We start from the raw sequence: 24183 nt of genomic DNA on the forward strand, positions 1-24183 counted from the left end.
GCTATGCTTATTTCGGTATTTTGATTGTTCAAGTAAAATGTTTTAACATTTGTTATACTTTCAGAGCAGAACAGAAATATATTCGGGGAGTCTTTCCGTATCCCTCCTTCTTATCTGTTCTATCGCCTGCATTGGTAAAAACTGAAGGGGGCTGCAAAGCCCTCTGGAGAAGGAGGAAGAGTTGAAACCCTGGAATGGATTCCTTCTGCACAGCTCACGAGCATAGTGAGAATACCCTACTGTCCAAAATGATACACTTATCTACTAGAAAAGATATTAGTAAGACAAGGGAACATCTCTGGAATCCAGAGCTACTTGGTTTCACAAGAGGCAGGTCTTTTAAGACAATCTGACTTGGATCAAGGCAGCAATGCTTAGATTTTAGCAAAGTCTCTGATGCAGTTCTTCAATTCTAAAGTCTGTGTCCCACAAATAGTAAAAAACTGATGAAGATCAAGTCTGGGCATTATATATCACTTTATCATCATATGCTACAAGTGAGAGTGTTGAGCATATCAAGGGGGAGGGAAAATATTGAAATTAGCTAGTTAATCAAAAGTATTGCTTGAAGAATGGTCTGAAATTTGGCAGCTAAAATTTAATGCTAAGAAATGCAAAGTCATGCATTTGGGCTGCAAAAACCAGAGGAAACAGTACAGTTTAGGGGGTGAAGAACTTATGTGCACGACGGAAGAGTGGGACTTGGGTGTGATTGTATGTGATGATCTTAAGGTGGTCAACAGGTTGAAATGGTGACGGGGAAAGCTAGAAGGATGCTAGGTTGCATAGGGAGAGGTATGGCCAGTAGGAAAAAGGAGGTATTGGTGCCTCCGTATAAGACTCTGGTGAGACCTCAATTAGAATATTGTGTACAATTCTGGAGGCCGCACCTTCAGAAAGATATAAAAAGGATGGAATCAGTCCAGAGGAAGGCTACTAAAATGATGTGTGGTCTTTGTCATAAGGCGTATGGGGACAGATAAAGATCTCAATCTGTATACTTTGGAGGAAAGACGGGAAAGGGGAGATATGATAGAGACGTGCATGAATTGAGTCTCTTTCATTTGAAAGGAAACTGCAATGAGAGGGCATAGGATGAAGTTAAGAGGCGATAGGCTCAGGAGTAATCTGAGGAAATACTTTTTTACAGAAAGGGTGGTAGATGCATGGAACAGTCTCCCGGAAGAGGTGGTGGAGACAGAGACTGTGTCTGATTTCAAGAGGGCCTGGGATAGGCATGTGGGATCTCTCAGAGGGAGAAAGAGATAATGGTTACTGCGAATGGGCAGACTAGATGGGCCATTTGGCCTTTATCTGCCATCATGTTTCTATATTTCATTACTTACAATACATGGAGGGGCTTTTCTGAAAGGGCATTGAAGTCAGAACATCCATCTCACATGCATTTTCATGCAGGATAGAGCCTAAAAACCCATGAGATGGATGTCCATGCGCTGGAAACTGAAACGTCCAAATTTTGAACCTGGAAAAACAAGGGGCATTCTTAGAAAACAACCACACAAAGTCCAAATGCTACCCATGGCGTGAATGGCATAAAGAATTCACCTTGAGATGATTAAAAAAAGCCAAGAAGAAAAATACTGGAGGGAAACAAGTCCATGGAGTATGGGATTCCCCATCCTAGAAAACTGACCATAAGCAACAATCCTGCCCGGAACAAGTTGCTACTAAGGTTGAATTAATAGTGGTAAGTTCCCAGACTAAAGGCCTGTTTTTAAAGCCGCATGGGAACGGCCCCAAAGCCCATAGAGATTTAAAGGGCTTCGGGGCTGTTGCCACACGGCAGCCGTTAGCACAGCTTTGTAAAACAGGTCCTAAGTCTTGTAGAGGATGACATTGCACAGGCCAGTTCAAACCTGACGTGTCGGCTACTCTGTGCGAGACAAACACTCTGTAGCATTGTAAGTTCAAACTACTGAATACTCAATGGAAACTTTGATGGTGACATTACAGGTGTTTATATAACTACGTGAAAACTGCTGACATTGTTGGAAAGAACTGTTCAGTTGTAAACGTGAACAGAAGCAATAAAAAGTGAAAGATCTATAAAATCCAGCTCTTACCTTTCAGATTGAGGTGTGATTTTTCCAAATGCACATTTTCTCCTCCCCTGCTGGAGCACACAGAGGCCATGACATCACCCCTCCTGTACGACAGAAAAGAAAAAAGTTCTAATTAAGCACAGACCAGAAACAAAAAGTGCACTATTTCAAAGACTTTATCCACTCAACTGCTGCAGCAGAAGGAAGAAGAGGCAAACGGCCAGATTTAGGCACATTTCACAGCCTCCTTCCCCCACTTTGCTTAAGTGGAAGGTACATTCTAGGGTTAACCATTCCTCATGCTAGTGAATCTTTAGGCTCTACATCTAGCTCTGGGGGCAGAAGGGAATAAAAATCCATTAGCAAGTGTTACTCCGGAATAATCATTTTGGATCTCTAATTAGAAAACGAAGCGCTAAGGCCGGTACTGGACAGACTTGCACGGTCCGTGTCTTATATATGGTGTTTCGGTGTAGGATAGGCTGGAGAAACTCCACTAACTTGGAACATGGGGATGTTACTGGCCAGACTTTAAGGCAGATATCCTGCAAACAATAGGATGGTTGTATAGGCTGGAGTGAGCTTGGAAGGCAACTTCAGCATTTGCAGTCTACGGCCCAGAAATATCAAAGAAGAGACAATTTAATCATGTATTTTTAATGGATATGACGAATGGGCAGACTTTGTTACCAAAATTGAGCTAAAATCCTTTTTCTGCCTGTTGCTGTTTTCAGAGGAAGCTGAAAAGTTGTGCTTTATCTTGTTTGCCTTTCTCCCCTGTCCACCTACAGGTGTCCCCCACAAGTCTATCCCTGGCAGTCATGATCCCCAGTCACTCCTGCCCATGTTGGCTCTGCTCTCAAAATGGCTGCCATGACCTCTAGTGGCAATCTAGTGGTAGTGCTAGCAGATTTTCCAAACAGATTCCGTTCCCATGGCCCTGCCCCCCAGGCCTGTCCTGTTCTGGCCAGCCACACCCCGTTCACCCCTAACCCGCCCCACATCCCATCACCCTCGACCCGCACGAGCAAAGAGTGACATCGAAATGCATTCACGCATGTGCTGGTGTGATGCGATGACATCACCATGTTGCATCCACGCATGCGGTCCTGGCGTCACTCGTTGCCAGAATCTTTTTAAAATCCAGACAATCTGGACATCTGGTAACCCTATGCAAAAGGTCATGGCAGCCATTTTGAGAGTAGAGCTGACATGGGGATCACTCGGAGGGGGGGAGAGGGAAGAGCAACTATTTGCATTCTTTTTGTTCTGTGTATGTTTAATGCAATTGTAAATAATGCAGTTAGAATCTTCCATAGTAGTTTAAATTTATTTATTTATTCAATTTTCTATACTATTCTCCCAAGGGAGCTCAGAACGTTTACATTAATTTATTCAGGTACTCAAGCATTTTTCCCTGTCTGTCCCGGTGGGCTCACAATGGGGCAATGGGGGGATGAAGGGCTCCTTTTACAAAGGTGCATTAGGGCCTTAGCCTGCACTAAAGTGCCCTGTGCGCTATCCGCTACCGCCTCCTCTTGAGCAGGTGGTAGTTTTTCCATAGCTTTTCCGTGGTTTTGGTTAGTTGGACCGAGCCACAGTGACCTTCTCTTGTGTCCTTTTATGAAATAAGCAAGTTGGTTTTCCATCAGTGATCTTCAGTGGAGTGTTCCTTGTCCGTTCCCACTTCCTTTTGTACAGATTTTTTTTATTCTTTATTTATAATTTTAACAATTGACAATAATTACAAGTCAATAAAGGAAAACATACAATGTAAACTGAAATTAAATTAAAATTCCAAATTGCTTAAAGGATATCAGCCTATACAACGTATTGTTAGTCCACAATTATTGGAGACGAAGCTGAAGAACAAAACTGAACCAAGAAACTAAGTGTCAGGCAAACTCAAGAGGCGAACTGACTGCTCATGAAGCAGAGAGGCTCGTGAAGACGATCAGCTGCTGTGGGTCATAGAACACTTTCAGGGATATCTTAGGACCAAGGTTGCCCCTACCTGAGGTCTCAATATGAGAAACTGCTTTCTTCTTCTCTGGGTCGAACGAGATTTCTTATTCTAGTGGTCAGAAATGGAACATCTTAAGCATCCAATCCCTATCGAATCAATTGCAAACTCTACTATTAGTGTAACAGGGACCTGAATCTCAATATCGGACCTCTCTAGAAACTGGGTCAAATCCAAACTATCCGCAGATCAATTCTGCTGATTTGGATTTTGAGAGAGGTGGATACGAGGTTTCTGCTACCTTCAAAATTTCAGACAAATATCTTTTAAATATAGCTAGGGCAGTTAGAGGTTGGAGATTGCATCTCCTAACAGAGTTTGCCAACATTTCCTATTTAAAGTGCAAACTAGCACTGTCCTTGACCCAAGTCAGAGCTTGTACTTCCAACGTTTTTATTTTAGTCTCAATGTACAGATTTTAAGATGTTGCCATTCAAAGTTAGTTGGTATCTTGGGCTATTTCCCCCATTTGTTAATTAGCAGTAATTCGGTTTTCTCCTTGATGGCTACTAGGCCATTTGCTTGGAACCACTCAAAGAAATAGAAAGAAATGTAAGGGGTTATTTTAAACCTTTCTGAGTAGAAACAGGCTTCTCCACCTTCTCTGCAAGAGGGGCAGGGAGTATGTACTGACAGAAAGCTGTTGGGGTAATCAAGTAGCGTAGATGTGTCTCCTGGATGCAGCTAAGTTTCAGTCATGCAGAGGATATCGAATTGGTGAACTAAAGATCTTACGTTAAGGCAGCCAATACAAATATAACAAGGAGGTTGGGTAGAAGAGGGAATATTGATACTTAAACTTCTTAACCGGTGAAAGGTAGGTGACCATGGCTGTAAGCATGGGCGGTATGTTGAGATCATAGTAGAGGAAGAATCAGACAAGGGAGTCATACGGTCCTAAAGATAGTATGAAGGAAAAATTGAAGATAAGGATAATAAATGCAAAACTTAATGGAGGCACTCCAAGGAGCAAAATCTTTGGCATGTGCTCCAGTGCCACACTGCCCTGAGTTCCCTATACCCACTCTTCCAGGTAGAGAGCAGAAGAAAGCAGAAGTCAGAGAGTGAGGGAGAAACACTGTAGATCCAGTTGACAATATCAATGGTACAGCTGATGAGAGAAACCCAAACCAAAAAGACCTCAACGACTTGATCAGAGATCCTGGTCTCACCAAGTCCAGTGCTGAGCAGTGGAACTTGTTGAATGAATGAAAGTGTGCAAGTCACAGATCAGAGGAAACACCACCAAGCTTTTTCAACTTTCTTCACCCCTCAAAATGGGCTCTGCTTCTGCCACAATGTGACCAGTCTGTTTGAGGCAATTGGAATCGCCCGTAACTTGAAAGAGTGGTGTCTTTTCATTGACAGTTCATCCAGGAGGATCAAACGGGAACCAGTACCCTTCTCTTCCACCGGTTCACTCAGTGCACCTCAAAAAGGATTACAACAGCATCAAGACCTTACTAGGCGCCTTGAAGTATGATGAGTACAGCTGGGAGGTTATTGGAAACTTCAAAATGGTAGCATTCCTAATTGGTCTCCAAGGCAATTTTATCAAGTTTCCCTGCTATCTCTGCCTTTGAGACAGCAGGGACACAAAGGCACACTACTAAAGGTGACATGGGCCACCGCAGACCAAGTTCTCTGTAGGGAGAAGCAACATCAAATGGGAACCACTGGTGGACACCCGGTGCTACCACTGCACATCAGATTGGGCCTAATGAAGCAATTTGTTAGAGCTCTAGATAAAGAGTTGGCAGCTTTCAAGTACCTTAAAGACAACTTCCCTAATCCGTCTGAAGCAAAGGTCAAAGCTAGAGCTAGATTCACTAAGCAAACTGATTGTGTACCGATTGGTTTGCGAGCCCTTTGCGACCCGATTTCCCTCTGACCTGATTCACTAACCTGTGTACCGATCCAATCCCAATCCGTGCATGCAAATGAGGGGAATCGGCATGCAAAGCAGGAAGGACGCGATTCATTATACTTTCTTCTGGCACACCGACTGGCTGGCCGATCAAAAAACTTGTGCTAAAACCCTGCTCTTTGCTCCGACTCTCCTGCCCTTCCCCGCAGTGCGAGCCCATGGTTTTAACCTGCAGGTAAGCGGGATTAAACCACAGGCTTGAGAATTTAAAAAAAACAGTAAAGTAAGTAAAAAAATAAAAAAAATCACAGACACGAAGGACCAGCGCACGCGCAGACCATCTAGCGTCAAGGAAGATGGTCTGCGCATGCTCAAGGATTGCTCTCCAGCGATCTGTGCGGTCGGTGGGGGGTGTGCCAACGATCACCCCCATTTGCATGCAGGCCTTTAGTGAATTTGTTGCCTGCCTGCAAACGGACATGGATCTCAGGTAAGTGAATCTAGCCCCTAGTATCTTTGTTGGACAACGGATAAAGAAGATTCTGGAGTGCAAGGAATTTCCCAAGAAGCTAACTAGGAAGGAGAAAGCAGCATGAATACCTTTGTCACAGTGGTTCGGGGCTTTTCGAGCAATCACACAGCCAAACACTATGTGGAGTTGGTTGGCTGTAGGATGTCTCTCAAAGTCCATGTCCTTGATGCTCATCTTGAGACATTCAAGGAGAACATGGAAGCATACCCACAGGAGCAAGGAGAGTACTTCCACTAGGATATATACTGGACTTCGAGCGCTGCTATATGATGGGGGCTGATTCATGAAAGTGACTTCTAATATAATCACAAATCTCAAAAATCTTCTGGGGTCATCTATGTATAACTTCAATATACCATAAATATATGTTAACTGTGATTGATATGTTGCTCTTTATGACTTTATACCGTGGATTAACTTGTATTGTAACCCACTTGCATCCCATGTACTGACTAAATGTATCTTTATTGTAAACCGTTTCTATCCCATGTACTGTCAAATGTATCTTTATTGTAAACCGCTTCGAACTTCATGGTATAGCGGTATATAAGAAATAAATTATTATTATTATTATTATTATTATAAAGATGAAAAGATGAAAATTCCATGTTTTTCATGTTTTAAATAGGTACATTGCAAAATTTGACTATTCTGGTCACAAAAGCAAAAGTTTTATGGAAATAAAGACATTTTCTATACTTTTTAGGCATGAGCAATTATGAAATGACACTTACTGATCAAGAACAAAAATTGTGTCGCAGTATTATTAACACTGAAACATTACACCATTTATCAGAAATTCTCTTCAATTTCTGCTGTTCATATTTCTTATTTATGGGCAATCCGATCTAAAATTTGCTCACTAACTTTATTCCAATTGTACACCTAGGAAAATATATCCACTGGCTCATCAGAAAAGTGAGTTCCAGCCGTCTCCTAGAAGCAAGTTTGATGCCTATATTTAAATACAAAGCCACCTTTTGCAAAAGATGAGAGAGGCTATGTAACTAGAAAACATAAAATGAAGCTGGAGGGAGGGAAACCGAAAAGCAACGACAGGAAAAACATTTTCGTGGCAAGGGTGGTAGATGCCAGGAAGTGGTAAGGACAGGAACAGTTAGAGTATTCATAAGGCACGGGTTAAACACAGAGGATCACTATAGGGAATGAAAATAGAGAGCATTTCTTTCCAAAATCAACATTTTAATGACTTTTCAAATGTAAAAAAGCACAGAGCAGCAGTTACAAATGTCTCCCTATTTTCCCCTTCTTTTTCTTTTCTGATTGTAGTTCACTCTCATTTCTCTTATTTTCCTTCCATTGTAAACTGCTTTGTATGTCCTTATTTTTTTAAGGTTGAAAAGGTGACATATTAATAAAAGTTCCTTTAAACTAAACGAACCTGGCATCCCGACCACCTCTTGGAGCAGACTGGATGAGTCACGCTGGTCTTTCTCATTTACCAGATCTCCAGAAGGTTGACCTGAGGTGATCACTAGCTTCCATGGGCCAGATTCAGTCAATGGAGCCCAAAGTTAGCTGTGAAAAGAGGTGCCCTAAAACTAGCAGAGCACGGATCTCCCAACTAAAGCTAGGAGTTGAAAGCAGCCTCAAAAAAGTAGGGCTTTTTAGGGGTCCTGGACTCTTAGTGCCTTGGAAGCACAGTCCAAGTGGATAACATGGAAATGAACGCGTTTGTAGGACTTCAAGAGCATTTGAGGGCCACATGATCTTGGTCAGCTGTCACTTTCTCTCTTCCTCTAGCTCAACCTATGCCAAGAATTTTCAGTCTTTCCTGAACCCAATACTGTGCTTTTAACCAAACAGCCTGGGGGTCTTTAGGTCACATAATAAGGAATCTGTAGGCAAATACTGTCCTTTTGACACTGGCAGCACAAATATAATGCTTAGAGCATAAGAATAGCCATGTTGGGTCAGAGCGATGATCCATCAAGCCCAATATCTTGTTTCCAATAGTGGCCAACCCAGGTCACAAGTACCTGGCAGAAACCCAAAGAGTAGCAACAACATTCCATACAGAATCCCCAAAGAATAGCAACAACATTCCATATAGAATCCCAAAGATTAGCAAGATCAGGAATCCCCAAAGAATAGCAACAACATTCCATACAGAATCCCAAAGAATTGCAAGATCCAGAATCCCCAAACAATAGCAACAACATTCCATACAGAATCCCAGAGAATAGCAAGATCTGGAATCCCCAAAGAATAGCAACAACATTCCATACAGAATCCCAAAGAATAGCAAGATCCGGAATCCCCAAAGAATAGCAACAACATTCCATACAGAATCCCAAAGAATAGCAAGATCCAGAAATCCCAAAGAATAGCAACAACATTCCATATAGAATCGAAAAGAATAGCAAGATCAGGAATCCCCAAAGAAGAGCAACAACATTCCATACAGAATCCCAAAAAATAGCAAGATCCGGAATCCCCAAAGAATAGCAACAACATTCCATACAGAATCCCAAAGAATAGCAAGATCCGGAATCCCCAAAGAATAGCAACAACATTCCATACAGAATCCCAAAGAATAGCAAGATCCGGAAATCCCAAAGAATAGCAACAACATTCCATATAGAATTCCAAAGAATAGCAAGATCCGGTGTACCCAAAGAATAGCAACAACATTCCATATAGAATCGCAAAGAATAGCAAGATCAGGATTACCCAAAGAAGAGCAACAACATTATATACAGAATCCCAAAGAATAGCAAGATCCAGGATCCACAAAGAATAGCAACAACATTCCATACAGAATCCCAAAAAATAGCAAGATCCGGTATACCCAAAGAATAGCAACATCACTCCATACAGAATCCCAAACAATAGCAAGATCCGGAATCCCCAAATAATAGCAACAACATTCCATATAGAATCCCAAAGAATAGCAAGATCCGAATCCCAAAAAATAGCAACAACATTCCATACAGAATCCACTAAGAATAGCAAGATCCAGAATCCACAAAGAATAGCAACAACATTCCATACAGAATCCCCAAAGAATAGCAAGATCCAGAATCCCCAAAGAATAGTAACATTCCATACAGAATCCCAAAGAATTGCAAGATCCAGAATCCCCAAAGAATAGTAACATTCCATACAGAATCCCAAAGAATTGCAAGATCCAGAATCCACAAAGAATAGCAACAGCATTCCATACAGAATCCCAAAGAATAGCAACAACATTCCATGCAGAATTCCCCAAAATAGCAAGATCCGGATTCCCTAAAGAGTAGCAACATTCCATGCTACCTTTCCCAGGGCAAGCAGTGGCTTCCCCATATCTGGTCTCAATAGTAGAATATGTTGCCAGATGATGTGGTAACAGCAATTAGCCTATCTGGGTTTGGACAAGTTCCGGAGTTTAAATATTCTTCTGAGTGAAAAACATTTTCCTCCTATTTGTTTTAAAAGTATTTCCATATAATTTTATCGAGTGACCCTTAGTTGTTGCTCTTCTTTGAACCTTTTCTAGTTCTGCTATATAATTTTTGAGGTACACCAACCCAAAATGAACACAGTGTTCGAGGTATAGTCATATCAGGAGTAAAACAGAGGTAATATAACATTCTTGGTCATATTTACCATCCCTTTCCAAATCATTCCTTGCACCCAGATCTTTTTCTTGAGCGCTGACCCCCCAGGGTGGTCCCTAGCATCTGGGAAGATTTGTCCACATTAAATTTCATCTGCCATTTGGACACCCAGTCTTCCAATGTCCTAAGTTCTTCCTGCTTTTTTTCTGTAGTCCTCATGTGTTTAACAACTTTGAATAGTTTTGTGTCATCTGTAATTTTCATTCCTATCTCCAGATCATTTCTAAATATGTCAAATAGTACATTCCAGTATAGATCCCTGCAGCATTCACCCTCCTCCATTGAAAAATGGCCATTCAACCCTACCCTCTGTTTTCTGTCCAATAACCAATTTCTAATCTATACTAGAACATTGCCTCCTATCCCATGACTTTTTAATTTTTCAGGAATTTCTCATGAGGAACTTTGTCAAAAGCTTTCTGAAAATCTACATACACTACATTAGTGGTTCCCACGCCTGTCCTGGAGGACCACCAGGCCAGTCAGATTTTCAGGATAGCCCTAATGAATATGCATGGAGCAGATTTACATGCCTGGCACCTCCATTATATGCAGATCTCTCTCACGCATATTCATTAGGGCTATCCTGAAAACCCGACTGGCCTGAGGGTCCTCCAGGACAGGGTTGGGAACCACTGCTTTATATCAACCAGCTCACTTCTATCCACGTTTATTCACACCTTCAAAGAAGTCAAGCAGATTAGTGAGGCGAGACCTCCCTCGGATGAATCCATGCTGATTCTGTCCTATTAAACTTGTGTATGTAAGGCAGAAAAAACTTCAAAGATGCAATGGTCCCATCAATTACTAGACCTCAAAAAGCCTACAAGATTTTAAATATAATATGCAGGAGAACCAGAAGCCAAGTTAGGTTCCTCAGAATTGGTGTGATGTAACCCCTAGCTCTAGAATTGTCCTGTGTCATACCAGCTGGATCTTGAAGGAGCTGCAAACATTTCCCCCCTCCTTTTACAAAACCGTAGTGCGGTTTTCAGTGCTGGCCACAGCGGTAACAGCTCCGATACTCATAGAAATTCTAAAAAGCGCACTACGGTTTTTTAAAAGGGGAGATTAATGATCCTTGTTGCATTTCTTAATATGAAGGGTGTGAAGCTCAGAGGAAGGCAGAGATGCCAAGGGGTGAACCATTCAAAACAGACAGGAGTGAGATTTTTCAGACAGTATACAAATCTAAAAAGATGGGTTAAATTGCTTTGCTAATGAAAAAGCAGCATAAAATAGGTGCTTTTGTTTGAAGCCTCTGAAAGTATATAGACAAGCAGAGGCAATGTGGGTAACATCTTGGGGCTAAAGCCTGCTCTACACTTAGGGCCAAATTGGTGCTTAAGAACATAAGATTTGCAGCTGCTGAGTCAGACCACCAGTCCGCTCATGCTTAGAGCAATTCTATAAAACATACGTGCACTTTATAGAATCTCACCAAGTGCCAGTGAGTGGCACCTATTTAGGCCAAGAAAAACCAGGTCTAACTTATATGCACATCAGGAGTATTCTGTAACAGTGCATCCACCAATGTTCCTCCCACTATCACACCCCTTTTCAAATTTGCACACTAGAACTGGCAAACAGCATGTTCAGAATATGTCATGTTGTTTGTTCAACTTTTAATAGTTGGTGTGTGGGTAAGTGGGTTTTTAAACTCGCTCCCAGTTGTATTAAGCGCTCCCTTCAATGACCCTTCACACTGAGGACACCCCGTTTCACAAATTAATTAAGTAATTATTTAAATAACGGTTTGTTAGCAAGTGCTTATGCAAGCAGGCAACTCCCCTGTAAGAACTCATTGACGAGTGCTGCTTTTTCTGTATCTTTATAAGCAGCTATATATATTTTTTGGAGACTCTGGTTTGCAACTTTTAATAGTGACAATTAGCATCAATTGTCAGGTGTTATAATTGCCAATTAGGTTTTTAATTAAGTTGTACATACCTATTTGCACGCACAACTTAAGGCATCATATACAGAATTTGGAGGTTAATGGCTAAAAGTATGTGCAGCAGTTTCAAAGAATCAGCATTTGTAGGTGCAAGGAAGAGAGATCAGGGGCAGGGGAATCCTGTTACTGTATACAGGAAGGTGTGCTCAGATTTCTCTCTACTGGTGACTTTTCTTAGCCTCATCTATCATGAAAGTAATGATCTAGAAAGATGATCAGTACATTGTCCCAAGGGCTCTATGAGAGACCTCTTAAATTAACATGACATACTCCTAGTGACTGAGAATGAGAGAGGCTGAGGCAGCATTCAAATGAGTGTAAGATACTCCTAATGAGGTGGCCCTGGCTTTGTAAGAAAGTGATCATAAGTGCAAAGGAAGGAAACAATGCAGCAAGAAGAGGTGCGGAGCGATGAAGCAATGACAGAGGGGGAGAGAGGGGTGCAGAGGGATGAAGCAGCGACAAAGAGGGGAGAGAGGTGCGTTGGGACGAAGTAGTGACAGAGTGGGAAGAGGTGTGTTGGGATGGGGAGAGGTGCAGAGGGTGAGGTGGGGTGGAGAGGTGCAGAGGGATGAAGCAGTGACAGGGGGAAGAGAGGTGAGGTGGGATAAGGTAGTAGAGGGGGGAGAGGTGCAGAGGGATGAAGCAGTGACAGAGTAGGAAGAGGTGTGTTGGGATGGGGAGAGGTGCAGAGGGTGAGGTGGTGGTGGGGTGGAGAAGTGCTTTGGGATGAAGCAGTGACAGCAGGAGAGAGGTGCGGTGGGATCAGGTAGTAGAGGGGGGAAATATGTGTTGGGATGGGGAGAGGTGCAGAGGGTGAGGTCGTGATGGGGTGGGGAGGTGCATTGGGATGAAGCAGTGACAGGGGGAGAGAGGTGTTGAGATCAGGTAGTAGAGGGGGAGAGGTACTTTGGGATGAAGTAGAGGGGGAAAAGGTGTGTTGGGATGAAGCAGTGACAGGAGGAGAGAGGTGTTGGGATCAGGTAGTAGAGGGGGGAGAGGTGTGTTAGGGTGAGGTGGTGGTGGGGTGGAGAAGTGCATTGGGATGAAGCAGTGACAGGGGGAGAGAGGTGTGGTGGGATCAAGTAGTAGATGGGGGAGAGGTGTGTTGGGATGGGGAGAGGTGCAGAGGGTGAGGTGGTGATGGGGTGGAGAGGTGCATTGGGATGAAGCAGTGACAGGGGGAGAGAGGTGTTGGGATCAGGTAGTAGAGAGGGGAGAGGTACTTTGGGATGAAGTAGAGGGGGAAAGGTGTGTTGGGATGGGGAGAGGTGCAGAGGGTGAGGTGGGGTGGAGAGGTGCAGAGGGATGAAGCAGTGACAGGGGGAAGAGAGGTGCGGTGGGATAAGGTAGTAGAGGGGGAGAGGTGCAGAGGGATGAAGCAGTGACAGAGTAGGAAGAGGTGTGTTGGGATGGGGAGAGGTGCAGAGGGTGAGGTGGTGATGGGGTGGAGAGGTGCATTGGGATGAAGCAGTGACAGGGGGAGAGAGGTGTTGGGATCAGGTAGTAGAGGGGGGGAGGTGCAGAGGGATGAAGCAGTGACAGGGGGAAGAGGTGCGTTGGAGAGAGACTCAGGAGGCTGAGACTGGCAGGTTAAATGGCAGCCCCACCCCCGGGGTGGTCTGAGGGGGCCAATGACGTCCCGCACGCTGAGTTTCAGAGTCTAGAGAGGAGGGCAAAGCCCCGCCTGGTCTGAGCCGAGCTCCTCTGCCCCCGACCCCCTCCAACTCCCCCGGTTACCTTCCCAGTTCCGCACCTCCTGCCACTTCCGCCTCCAGCTCTTACGATCATGTGACAGCAGCAGCATCACCTGACCCGGAAGAGGGAAGCGGCCCGGGCTTGCATACCGGAAGTGAGGGCAAAGGGGACGTGAGTCGAGCGAGCGGCGGCCATCTTTAATCCTGGCAAAAGGAAAGCGGGAAAACAAGATTACACGTGTACAGAAAGCAATTTTAAAAAATAGCCAAAAATGTTAATATATAAATGGAAAGAAAACTAACTTAGGAAGCGGAATGCGACTGAAATATGGGCGTCTTAATTCTTTTCCTTCTCGAAGGCCGTCAGCGTTTAAGAATTATATTGCATTATACACTTGCAAGGGTAGCGAAGATAAAAAGTCGCCCCAAGAGCTATAACTCCAGCTTTTAATATAAGAAATTCTTTTCTAAGCCTTTGTGTATCCCCAGCCAAGTCAGAAAACATTGTATCTTAAAGCCCAAAAATTATTTTCCTCTATTCTTGAAGAAAAGTCTCGAAAGCCAATTTTTGTCCAGCGTTAGAGCTAAAGTCACCACCAATGTTGCAGAAATAGCAATTTCTCTATATGATAAAGCTCATACATTTATTCATTTTAAAGCATTTGAGGCTTAGGCATTGGTGGAATGAGGCATTATGACATCACAATCTGAGCTCTACAACGTTGATACTTATGATTTTAAAGTGGTTGAGGCTTGTGCAGATGAGGACGGAGCTTAGGCATTGGTGGAATGAGGCATTATGACATCACAATCTGAGCTCTAGAACAGTGTTCTTCAACCTTTTTATACCCGTGGGCCGGCAGAAATAAAATAATTATTTTGTGGACCGGCAAACTACTAGGACTAAAATTTAAAAACCCCGTTTACGCCCCATCTTCGCGAGCTTGGTCCCCGCAAACCATCTGATCCCATCTGCACAAGCCGCAATTATGATTTTATATTGAACGTATTTTATTAAAGTATAAAAAGAAACAATATTCTGAACAATTGTGATTTTATAAATACAAATATATAGAGCACAGATCAATAAAACCCCTGTCTCCCCTCCCCTTCACATATATCCCCTCTACTATCAAGAAAACTGAACAAGCCAAGTTATTATAGAATGCTACATAGAAATATCATGCTATCAGAATACTGCAGTCCCCAGTTATGTCTCTAGCAGGATATATATTTCAAATCTGATATATTCTAATGACAAAATAGAAATAAAATTATTTTTTTCTACCTTTTCTTGTCTCTGGTTTCTGCTTTCATCTTCTTTTCACTCTTTTCCTTCCAGCATCTGCCCGTTCCATCCAATGTCTGCCCTCTCCCCCTTCCATATGTATCTGACTTCTTTCTATGCCCCTCTTCCCTGTCCATCCAGCCTGTTCCTCCTCTCTCCTTTTTACATCATTCATTCCAGCTTCACTGCCTTCTTCATTTTTATCTCTCCTACACCAGATCTAGCATCTTTATCCCTCTCTCATTTCTCTGCTGACCCCCTTTCCAGCATCAATGTCTCTCTACTTTCTCATTCCTCTCTCTCCCCTTTCCCTCATCTGATCTCTCCATTCCACCCTGACCCCCTTCCACTCCTGTAATCTCCCTGCCAGCTATTTCCTTCCTTTTTTCTTTCTCCCTTCCCTCCTTCCTTTTTTTCCTTCTCCCTTCCCTCCTCCCTCTATCCAACATTAATTATCTTCCCATCCCTTTCCCTCCTCCCCTCCCAGCAGCATCTCTCCTTCTAACTCCCTTCAAGTCCAGTAACAGCTCTCCCTTTATCCAGCAGCTTCCCAGCCTCCTACAGTGGCTTCCTCCCCTTCCATCAGTTCTCAGTACTTGCCTGCAGGAAGTTGCCAGTAAAGCACTGTCCTGGCAAGTAGGAGAGCTGGTGGGAGGGGAGACAGCCACTGTGAAGGCTCCCCAGGATCTTGCTCGCACACGCTGACCATCTCCCTGCACCTGAAACTGCAGCTCTCTCCGTTCTAATCTAAACTAAACTAAACCTTAGGTTTGTATACCGCACCATCTCCGCGTGCGCAGAGCTCGGCACGGTTTACAGAGGTTGAGAGGAAAGGAACTACAAAGAAAGGGTATAGGAGAGGGACTGAGAAGATAGAGAGGGGCAGGGTACTAGAGAACGGGAGGTGATTAGATTTTTGAGAAGAGCCAAGTTTTCAAGCGTTTACGGAAGGATTGGAAGGAGCTAGAATTTCTGAGCGGGGATGAGAGGTTGTTCCAGAGTTCCGTAGTTCTAAAGGGGAGGGATGTTCCCCGCAACTTCCCCGCGGCCCTCTTCAGCAACTCGGCAGGGGCGGCGATCAAGACAGGCTACCGACGTCGGGACCTTTACTCTCTGAGTCCCGCCTATTTTGTTTCAACTTCCTGTTTCCGAACAGGCAAGACTCAGAGAGGGAAGGCCCTGACGTCGGCAGCTTGTCTTGATCGCCTGAGGCTGGGAGGAACATTAGTCAGCAGGAACCGCAGTCAGGAGGAACCGCAGTCGGCAGGAAATTTACCTGCCGACTTAATCTCACCGGCCCTGTGCGGACCGTCAGAAATTTTCTGCGGACTGGCACCGGTCTGCGGACCGGCGGTTGAAGAACTGTGCTCTAGAACGTTGCTACTTAGGATTTTAAAGCATTTGAGGCTTGTGCAGATGAGGACGGAGCTTAGGCATTGGTGAAATGAGGCATTATGACATCACAATCTGAGCTCTAGAATGTTGGCACTTAGGATTTTAAAGTGTTTGAGGCGTGTGCAGATGAGGACGGAGCTTAGACATTGGTGGAATGAGGCATTATGACATCACAATCTGAGCTCTAGAATGTTGCTACTTAGGATTTTAAAGCATTTGAGGCTTGTGCAGATGAGAAGAGCTTGCAGGAATGAGGCAGGGACAGGAAAAGAACTCGCTGGGATGGGAAAATGAGTTCTTGCGGGGAAGGGGGAACAATCTGTCCCCGTGTCATTCTCTGAGACAAACCTCTTTCGTGCATATTCACTGCGGATACTCTGACTGGCAGGGAGGGGGTTTACTCCTGGATCAACTTAGGAAACAGCGGTTTTCAGCTGTCTGTCACTCCCTTGCAACCGCAGCCTTCTTCACTCGCCCCCTCTCCTCTGCAGAACCTTTCATCGCTCTTGGCCACCTAGAGGGAGGGAGAGGGAGAATGGGAATAGCCCACATTGGACGGCTGGTGAAGAGAGAAAAATAAAATAATACTGGATGGGCTGGGAAAGAGAAAACACACAAGGCTAATACTGGGAGTTAGAGAGATGGAGTCTAATGCATACTAGGGGGAGAGAGTTAGCAGTACTGATGATGTGGCAGGAGAGGCCAGGGGAATGCTGCATAGCAGAGGGAGACTGCAGAAAGGACATGCCGGATGTTCTGATTCCCCTTTTGTCCTTTATGTGTCATAATTAGAGCAGGGACCGTCTCTTGTGTGTACAATGTCATCTGCAGAAGGAACCCACTCCAGAGTTTTTCCTGTGCCTCTGCTGTACTTCAAGTACAGTTAGTACCCAAGCACCAAAAGTCACAAAATCAACGTGAAGTAGAGATACCCATGGCAATGAAGTTCAGCAACAACTGTTCTGCTCAAGAATTATCATTAGAACATCAACTGTAAACAGCCAACAAAAGCCTCAAAGGAGCTCAGAAACTACCGTAGAAAAAGTAACATGTATATACAGTATTCTTCCCAGTCCCCAAGGGCAGACAAGCATCCAAGAAACAACTTGGAGAAGCATAAACAGATTTAGACAATAGACAGGTGCAGGAAGAACAGGGCAGGGAGTTTAGAATGTCTCACCAATCTACTGGAAAAAAAACTTGCCAGGGTAAGTACATAGTTTCTTTTTTCCAGTGCAATAGGTGAGACATTCAAGACAGATGGGGACGTACAAAAGTAGTTCCACAAAAAGCTAGGGTGGGCTTAGTGTGCCAGCCTGGAAGCACTCTGCGCACATCCAGTTTCTTCAAAAGGCAATCTTGGGTCCTGGAACCAATAGGCTGAAAAACAGGCAAACGCACCTCCTGATTAACATGGAAAGCTGAAATCACCTTAGGAAGGAAGGAACCATACGTAGGGAAACACTAGTCTCCGACCTGTGGAGGAATGGGTCCCTATAAGAGAGAGCTGAAGTTCCGAGACACACCGTGATGAGGTAATAGTGACCAGAAACATGGTCTTGTGTGTCAAGTTCAAGAGGGAAGCATCCCTAAGGGGCTCAAAGGGAGCCTTGGTGAGGCTAGAAGCACCAGGCTGAGGTCCCAGGAAGCTTAACTGGCGGTCTGATGTGAAGAGCCCCCTTCAGAAATCTAGCGACATCAGGATGAGACGCCAAAGAGAATGATGATCCTGGGCTCTAAAACAAGAGAGCCCGGCTACCTGAACCCAAAGAAATGCCACAGTGAGACCCTTATGCAGGCCAGCCTGAAGAAGGCAAGAATCACTGAGATCGGAGCTGAATAAGGCTCTACCTGGTCCCGAGCGCACCAGTGTTGGAAAGCCTTCCACGCCTTAGCATAAGCAGAAATTTTGGAGGACTTCTTAGACTACAGAAGAGTGGCAATGACCCCATCAGAATAGCCTTTGTATTCTAAGGCTGTGCGCTCAAGAGCCATGCCATAAGAGTAAAGCGACCCGGGTCCTCCATACAGAGCGGACCCTGTGTAAGAAGGTCCAGATGGGCGCTCAGTCGAAGGCTGCCACCCTTGAGAAGATGCATCAGATCTGCATACTGCTGTCTGCGAGGTCAATCTGAAGTCACCAGAATGTCTCAGCCTATCATGGGCCAGGGCATAGGAGAAGCTCCTGAGGCCACAGCTGCACTAGAGTGTCAAGACCCTCGCTTCTGGGCTCAGATCTTCAACTGAAGAAACAATCAGCTTTCTTGTTCTTTGTCATGGCCATGAGATCGAAGAGGAGCCGGTCCCAGCACTGCACTATGGTTTGGAACGCCACTGAGGACAGGGCCCACTTGCCCGGATCCAAAGTCTGTCTGCTTGAACATTGTCGACACCTGTCACATGTACTGCTGATAGCGTCTGGAGGTAACATTATGTCCACAGAAAAAGAAGGCGTGCTCCCTGAGCCAGAGGGGTGCTTTTGGTCCCTTTCTGGTAATTGACATAGGCTACTGCCATCGCATTGTCAGAGAAGTACTTGACTGCTTGGCCCTCTAGAATCTTCTGCAATCACACCAGAGCCAGAAGAATGGCTCTCCGCTTCAACCAGTTGATTGACTATTTCCTCTGAGAGGGTGTCCAACACCCCTAGTTGGGACAATGATTGCAGTGGGCTCCCCAGCCCCGAAGGCTGGCATCTGTCATCACCACAATCCAGGAGTCAATCTGCAGCAGAATGCCCTTGCAGAGTAACTGTAGGAGAAGCCACCGACCCATGCTGGCCCGAGCCTCCAGAGTACAGAGCTGCACAGATACAAGGACGATGGGAATCTTGCTGAACTGCAGGCATCCCATGGGGTTTCCCCCCTCATTTTCGCAGAAATCCCATGGGGCACCTCAAGGGGCTCGAATGTTAGCTCAGTAATGTGCTTCCTTTTCCTGCCCTCCAGCTGCACTCAACCCCTCCCCAAAGCAATGTGCAGAGCTGCCAGCATGCCGCTTGCAGTTGACCCAGAAACCTTCCCTCTGATGTCAGAGTTGGCATCAGAGGGAAGGCTTCTGGGTCTGCCACGTGCAGGAACTGCGGCCCTGCCAAGAAGTAAGTGTGGCAGGAAGGAGGCGGCTGACCTGGATGGCTCTGGTACAGTTTTGTGGGAGGGGGGCATGGAAATAGTGGGACCACAGAGAGGAGGAAGCGAGCAAGCAAGCGCGCGTTGGACAAAGGAAGGGAGAGAGAGGGGGCATGGATAAAGGAGGGAGTATGTTGGGATACGGAAGGGGCATGAACTTTTTACAAAGGCTGGAAGGAGGGAGGGGACATGTTTGGACACAGAAGGAAGGGGACATGAACGGGAGCGAGAATGGAGAGAGAAAGGGAGCACAAACTTGAGACATAGGATGGAGGGAGGGAAAGAGATGCTGAGATGGGGGAGGGAATAGAAAGGGATAATTGTTGGGCATGGATGTGTGAGAGGAAAAGATGGTGCAGACGGAAAATGGAAGAAAGAGAATTGTTGGCCATAGGGAGGGAGAACATTGAGGTATAGATGCATGGGGAAGAGAAAGATGAGGGAGAAATGTTGGATATGGTGGTGGAAAGACAACAGTGGGACAGATTGAAAGGGATGCAAGAGGGAGGAATGTTGGCATGGAGGGAAAGATGTGGTATGATGCTAGAGAAGTGTGATAGAAAGAGAAATGTTGGGCATAGGACTAGTGGGCAGGGATGAAAGATGCTGCACATGGTCCAGGAGATGAGAGTGGGAGAAATTTTGAATGTGGCAGTAGAGGGGATAGGAGAGATGCACCCTGAATCCCTCTCTAAACTAAACTTTAAGCTTATATACTGCATCTTCTCTTTCTTTCCCGCTCCCTTTGCAGCAAGGGAGGGAATGAGAGAGAGATGATGGACAGTGAGAGGGAGACATGTTGCACATGGGGTTGGAGGAGAGAGGAAGAAATGCTTTGCAGGAGTGGGAAGGAAAAAGAGGGAGAATACAATGTACAATGGGAGGGAGGAAAGAGAGAAATGCTAGACCATGGTAGGAAGAATCAATGGACAGCAACCGCTTGAAGTCGAAGAACTTGCAGAAGACAGGAAAGCAGAAAAAAAAGAGAAACTGGAACCAACATGATGGAAAAATAAATCTCCAGACAACAAAGGTAAAAAAAAATAAAATAATAATTTATTGACTGAAATGTTAGCTTTGGGAAATGTATATAGCAGATGTGTTTGTATTGTTCAAAATAAGTTTACAAGTTTATTTTGATTAAATGCCTATCTAGGCGATTTACAATATATTTAGAACAGACGTATACCGACAGAATACAAAAGATATGACATACAGTTTACAGTTAAACAAAAGGAAAAAGGGGAGAACTACAATAAAGTTAAAAAAAGAAAAAGAAACATTCAAGGGATAAAACAATAAGAACATGAGGGGAAAAACCTCTTTGCCACTGGAACTACTGAAGAAATAAGGCAGAAAAGTAGTCAGTGTTCGAAGGCGTCTTTAAATAGAAAACATTTTAATACTCCTTTAAATTTGTTGAGATTTTGCTCTTCTCTAATATGAGTTGGCAATGAGTTCCAGGTCATGGGGGTGAGTACTAATGATCCTTAGGGAGAGCACAAAGAATAGATGTTGAGTAGCAGATCTCAGCACTCTCGGAGGGTCATGCGGTATGAAGGAAAGAAGGTTCCTCGGTTTTATGAGTTTTGATGGCAATTTTATATAGTATTCTATAAGGAATACTAAGCCAATTGGCTTTCTTTAAAAGTGGGGTGACATAGTCGTATTTTTTTCGAATTCGTGATTACCTTGATACTTTGTTTTGAATTAACTGAAGATGATAGATTTCTTTCTGAGGTATTCCTTTGAATGAGGAGTTGCAATAGTCCATTTTTGATATTACAAGTGAATGGATCAGTATGTTTAAAGATGATGGTTCTAATATATTTGCTAGAGCCCTGATCATTCTATGTTTATAGAAGCAGCTTCTGACCACTGTACTAATTTGTGCGGTTATTCAATTTGTTGTCAATAATCACGCCTAAAATTTTAACCGAAGTGAGTAAGTTGATTGGTGTGAATATCATCTTTCCACGTGAAGAGAACACTGTTTGTTTTAGAGATAACATAGTAACATAGTAGATGACGGCAGATAAAGACCCGAATGGTCCATCCAGTCTGCCCAACCTGATTCAATTTAATTTTTTTTTTTTTCTTCTTAGCTATTTCTGGGCGAGAATCCAAAGCTTTACCCGGTACTGTGCTTGGGTCCCAACTGCCGAAATCTCTGTTAAGACTTACTCCAGCCCATCTACACCCTCCCAGCCATTGAAGCCCTCCCCTGCCCATCCTCCTCCAAACGGCCATGCACAGACACAGACCGTACAAGTCTGCCCAGTAACTGGCCTAGTTCAATCTTTAATATTATTTTCTGATTCTAAATCTTCTGTGTTCATCCCACGCTTCTTTGAACTCAGTCACAGTTTTACTCTCCACCACCTCTCTCGGGAGCGCATTCCAGGCATCCACCACCCTCTCCGTAAAGTAGAATTTCCTAACATTGCCCCTGAATCTACCACCCCTCAACCTCAAATTATGTCCTCTGGTTTTACCATTTTCCTTTCTCTGGAAAAGATTTTGTTCTACGTTAATACCCTTTAAGTATTTGAACATCTGAATCATATCTCCCCTGTCTCTCCTTTCCTCTAGGGTATACATATTCAGGGCTTCCAGTCTCTCCTCATACGTCTTCTGGCGCAAGCCTCCTATCATTTTCGTCGCCCTCCTCTGGACCGCCTCAAGTCTTCTTACGTCTTTCGCCAGATACGGTCTCCAAAACTGAACACAATACTCCAAGTGGGGCCTCACCAATGACCTGTACAGGGGCATCAACACCTTCTTCCTTCTACTGACTACGCCTCTCTTTATACAGCCCAGAATCCTTCTGGCAGCAGCCACTGCCTTGTCACACTGTTTTTTCGCCTTTAGATCTTCGGACACTATCACCCCAAGGTCCCTCTCCCCGTCCGTGCATATCAGCTTCTCTCCTCCCAGCATATACGGTTCCTTCCTATTATTAATCCCCAAATGCATTACTCTGCATTTCTTTGCATTGAATTTTAGTTGCCAGGCATTAGACCATTCCTCTAACTTTTGCAGATCCTTTTTCATATTTTCCACTCCCTCTTCGGTGTCTACTCTGTTACAAATCTTGGTATCATCTGCAAAAAGGCACACTTTTCCTTCTAACCCTTCAGCAATGTCACTTACATACATATTGAACAGGATTGGCCCCAGCATCGAACCCTGAGGGACTCCACTAGTCACCTTTCCTTCCTTCGAGCGACTTCCATTAACCACCACCCTCTGGCGTCTGTCCGACAGCCAGTTTCTGACCCAGTTCACCACTTTGGGTCCTAACTTCAGCCCTTCAAGTTTGTTCAACAGCCTCCTATGAGGAACTGTATCAAAGGCTTTGCTGAAATCCAAGTAAATTACATCTAGCATATGTCCTCGATCCAGCTCTCTGGTCACCCAATCAAAAAATTCAATCAGGTTCGTTTGGCACGATTTACCTTTTGTAAAGCCATGTTGCCTTGGATCCTGTAACCCATTAGATTCAAGGAAAAACACTATCCTTTCTTTCAGCAACACTTCCATTATTTTTCCAACAACACCGTCCTGTAGTTTCCTGCTTCATTCCTGTGACCACTTTTATGAATAGGGACCACATCCACTCTCCTCCAATTGTTGAACAAGTCTTTAATAGGACTCGCCAGAACCTCTCTGAGCTCCCTTAGTATCCTGGGATGGATCCCGTCTGGTCCCATCGCTTTGTCCACCTTCAGTTTTTCAAGTTGCTCATAAACACCCTCCTCCGTGAACGGCGCAGAATCTACTCCATTTTCTCATGTAATTTTGCCAGACAATCTCGGTCCTTCTCCAGGGATAACATATTTTCACTTAACCAATTGTTAATGCTATTTAACTTCAGATTTATAGTATTGATTTAATTGTTGTCAGAAGGATCAATCGGATGGATGATCTGGATATCATATGCATAAGCATATTTATAGAAACCTATTGATTGGCACAATGTCAAAAGGGAAGTCAAATAGAACTTAGAAGTAGAGTTATTGAAAATCACCATGGACGAACGGTCCTTGAAGTAGGAAGAAATGGAACCAATCAAGAACTTGATTGGTGATATTGATCAAAGCTAATCTTTTAAGGAGTTGATGATCTATTGTACAAAAGCTGCAGAAAGGTCCAATGACTTTGTGTTTCTTAGAATGTGGAGGATCCGCAGCCAGGCGAATGGAACTAGCAGCTGTGCCAAGCCACGAAAATATAGGACGTCCCACCAGGCTAGCTGAGCGTTTTGTCACCTGCTTAATAATGGGAGAGGCTAAGCTTGGCGCCATTGCCTCTCCTGGCTGCACCATACGGCACAAGAACGCTCTTGAGGCGGTAAATTTGTGCAAACCTGGCAAGAATTCACATTAAGAGAGCCCAAGGACTCCATCCCAATAAGTTTTGAGGCAAAAACTGCAGTTTTGGAGAAACAGGGAGCATTGGAAAAAAAAAAAAAAAGATTGCTAAAAATCCAAGATGGCTACAGCTAAGAAATTTGCACAAAAAACATGATATTTTTACATATTACAAAGTTCAAAAATGGTGAATTTAGGATTTTTAAGGTGGGGGAACAGAAGAGGACATGCAGAAAC

At 44.2% G+C, this 24183-nt stretch overlaps 1 protein-coding gene across 5 annotated transcripts in view; it reads right to left on the reverse strand.

Annotated features, from left to right (window-relative positions):
• WWP2 (WW domain containing E3 ubiquitin protein ligase 2) overlaps positions 1–13877 on the reverse strand; it is a 138496-nt gene extending 124619 nt beyond the window's left edge. For 2 of the 5 annotated variants that reach the window (XM_033941414.1, XM_033941411.1), the window contains exons 1-2: positions 13822–13871; positions 2085–2167 (exon numbers count right to left, since the gene is read on the reverse strand). In XM_033941414.1, coding sequence (XP_033797305.1) covers positions 2085–2167; positions 13822–13856 — 118 coding nt within the window. In that variant the 5' untranslated portion in view covers positions 13857–13871. Of the gene's footprint in view, positions 1–2084; positions 2168–12058; positions 12115–13805 lie in introns of those variants that run through there. The other 3 variants (XM_033941412.1, XM_033941415.1, XM_033941413.1) reach the window with 3 other exon arrangements.
• Between the last annotated feature and the right edge of the window lie 10306 nt (positions 13878–24183).

Source organism: Geotrypetes seraphini, chromosome 4 (assembly GCF_902459505.1).
Source record: "Geotrypetes seraphini chromosome 4, aGeoSer1.1, whole genome shotgun sequence".
Taxonomy (NCBI): domain Eukaryota; kingdom Metazoa; phylum Chordata; class Amphibia; order Gymnophiona; family Dermophiidae; genus Geotrypetes; species Geotrypetes seraphini.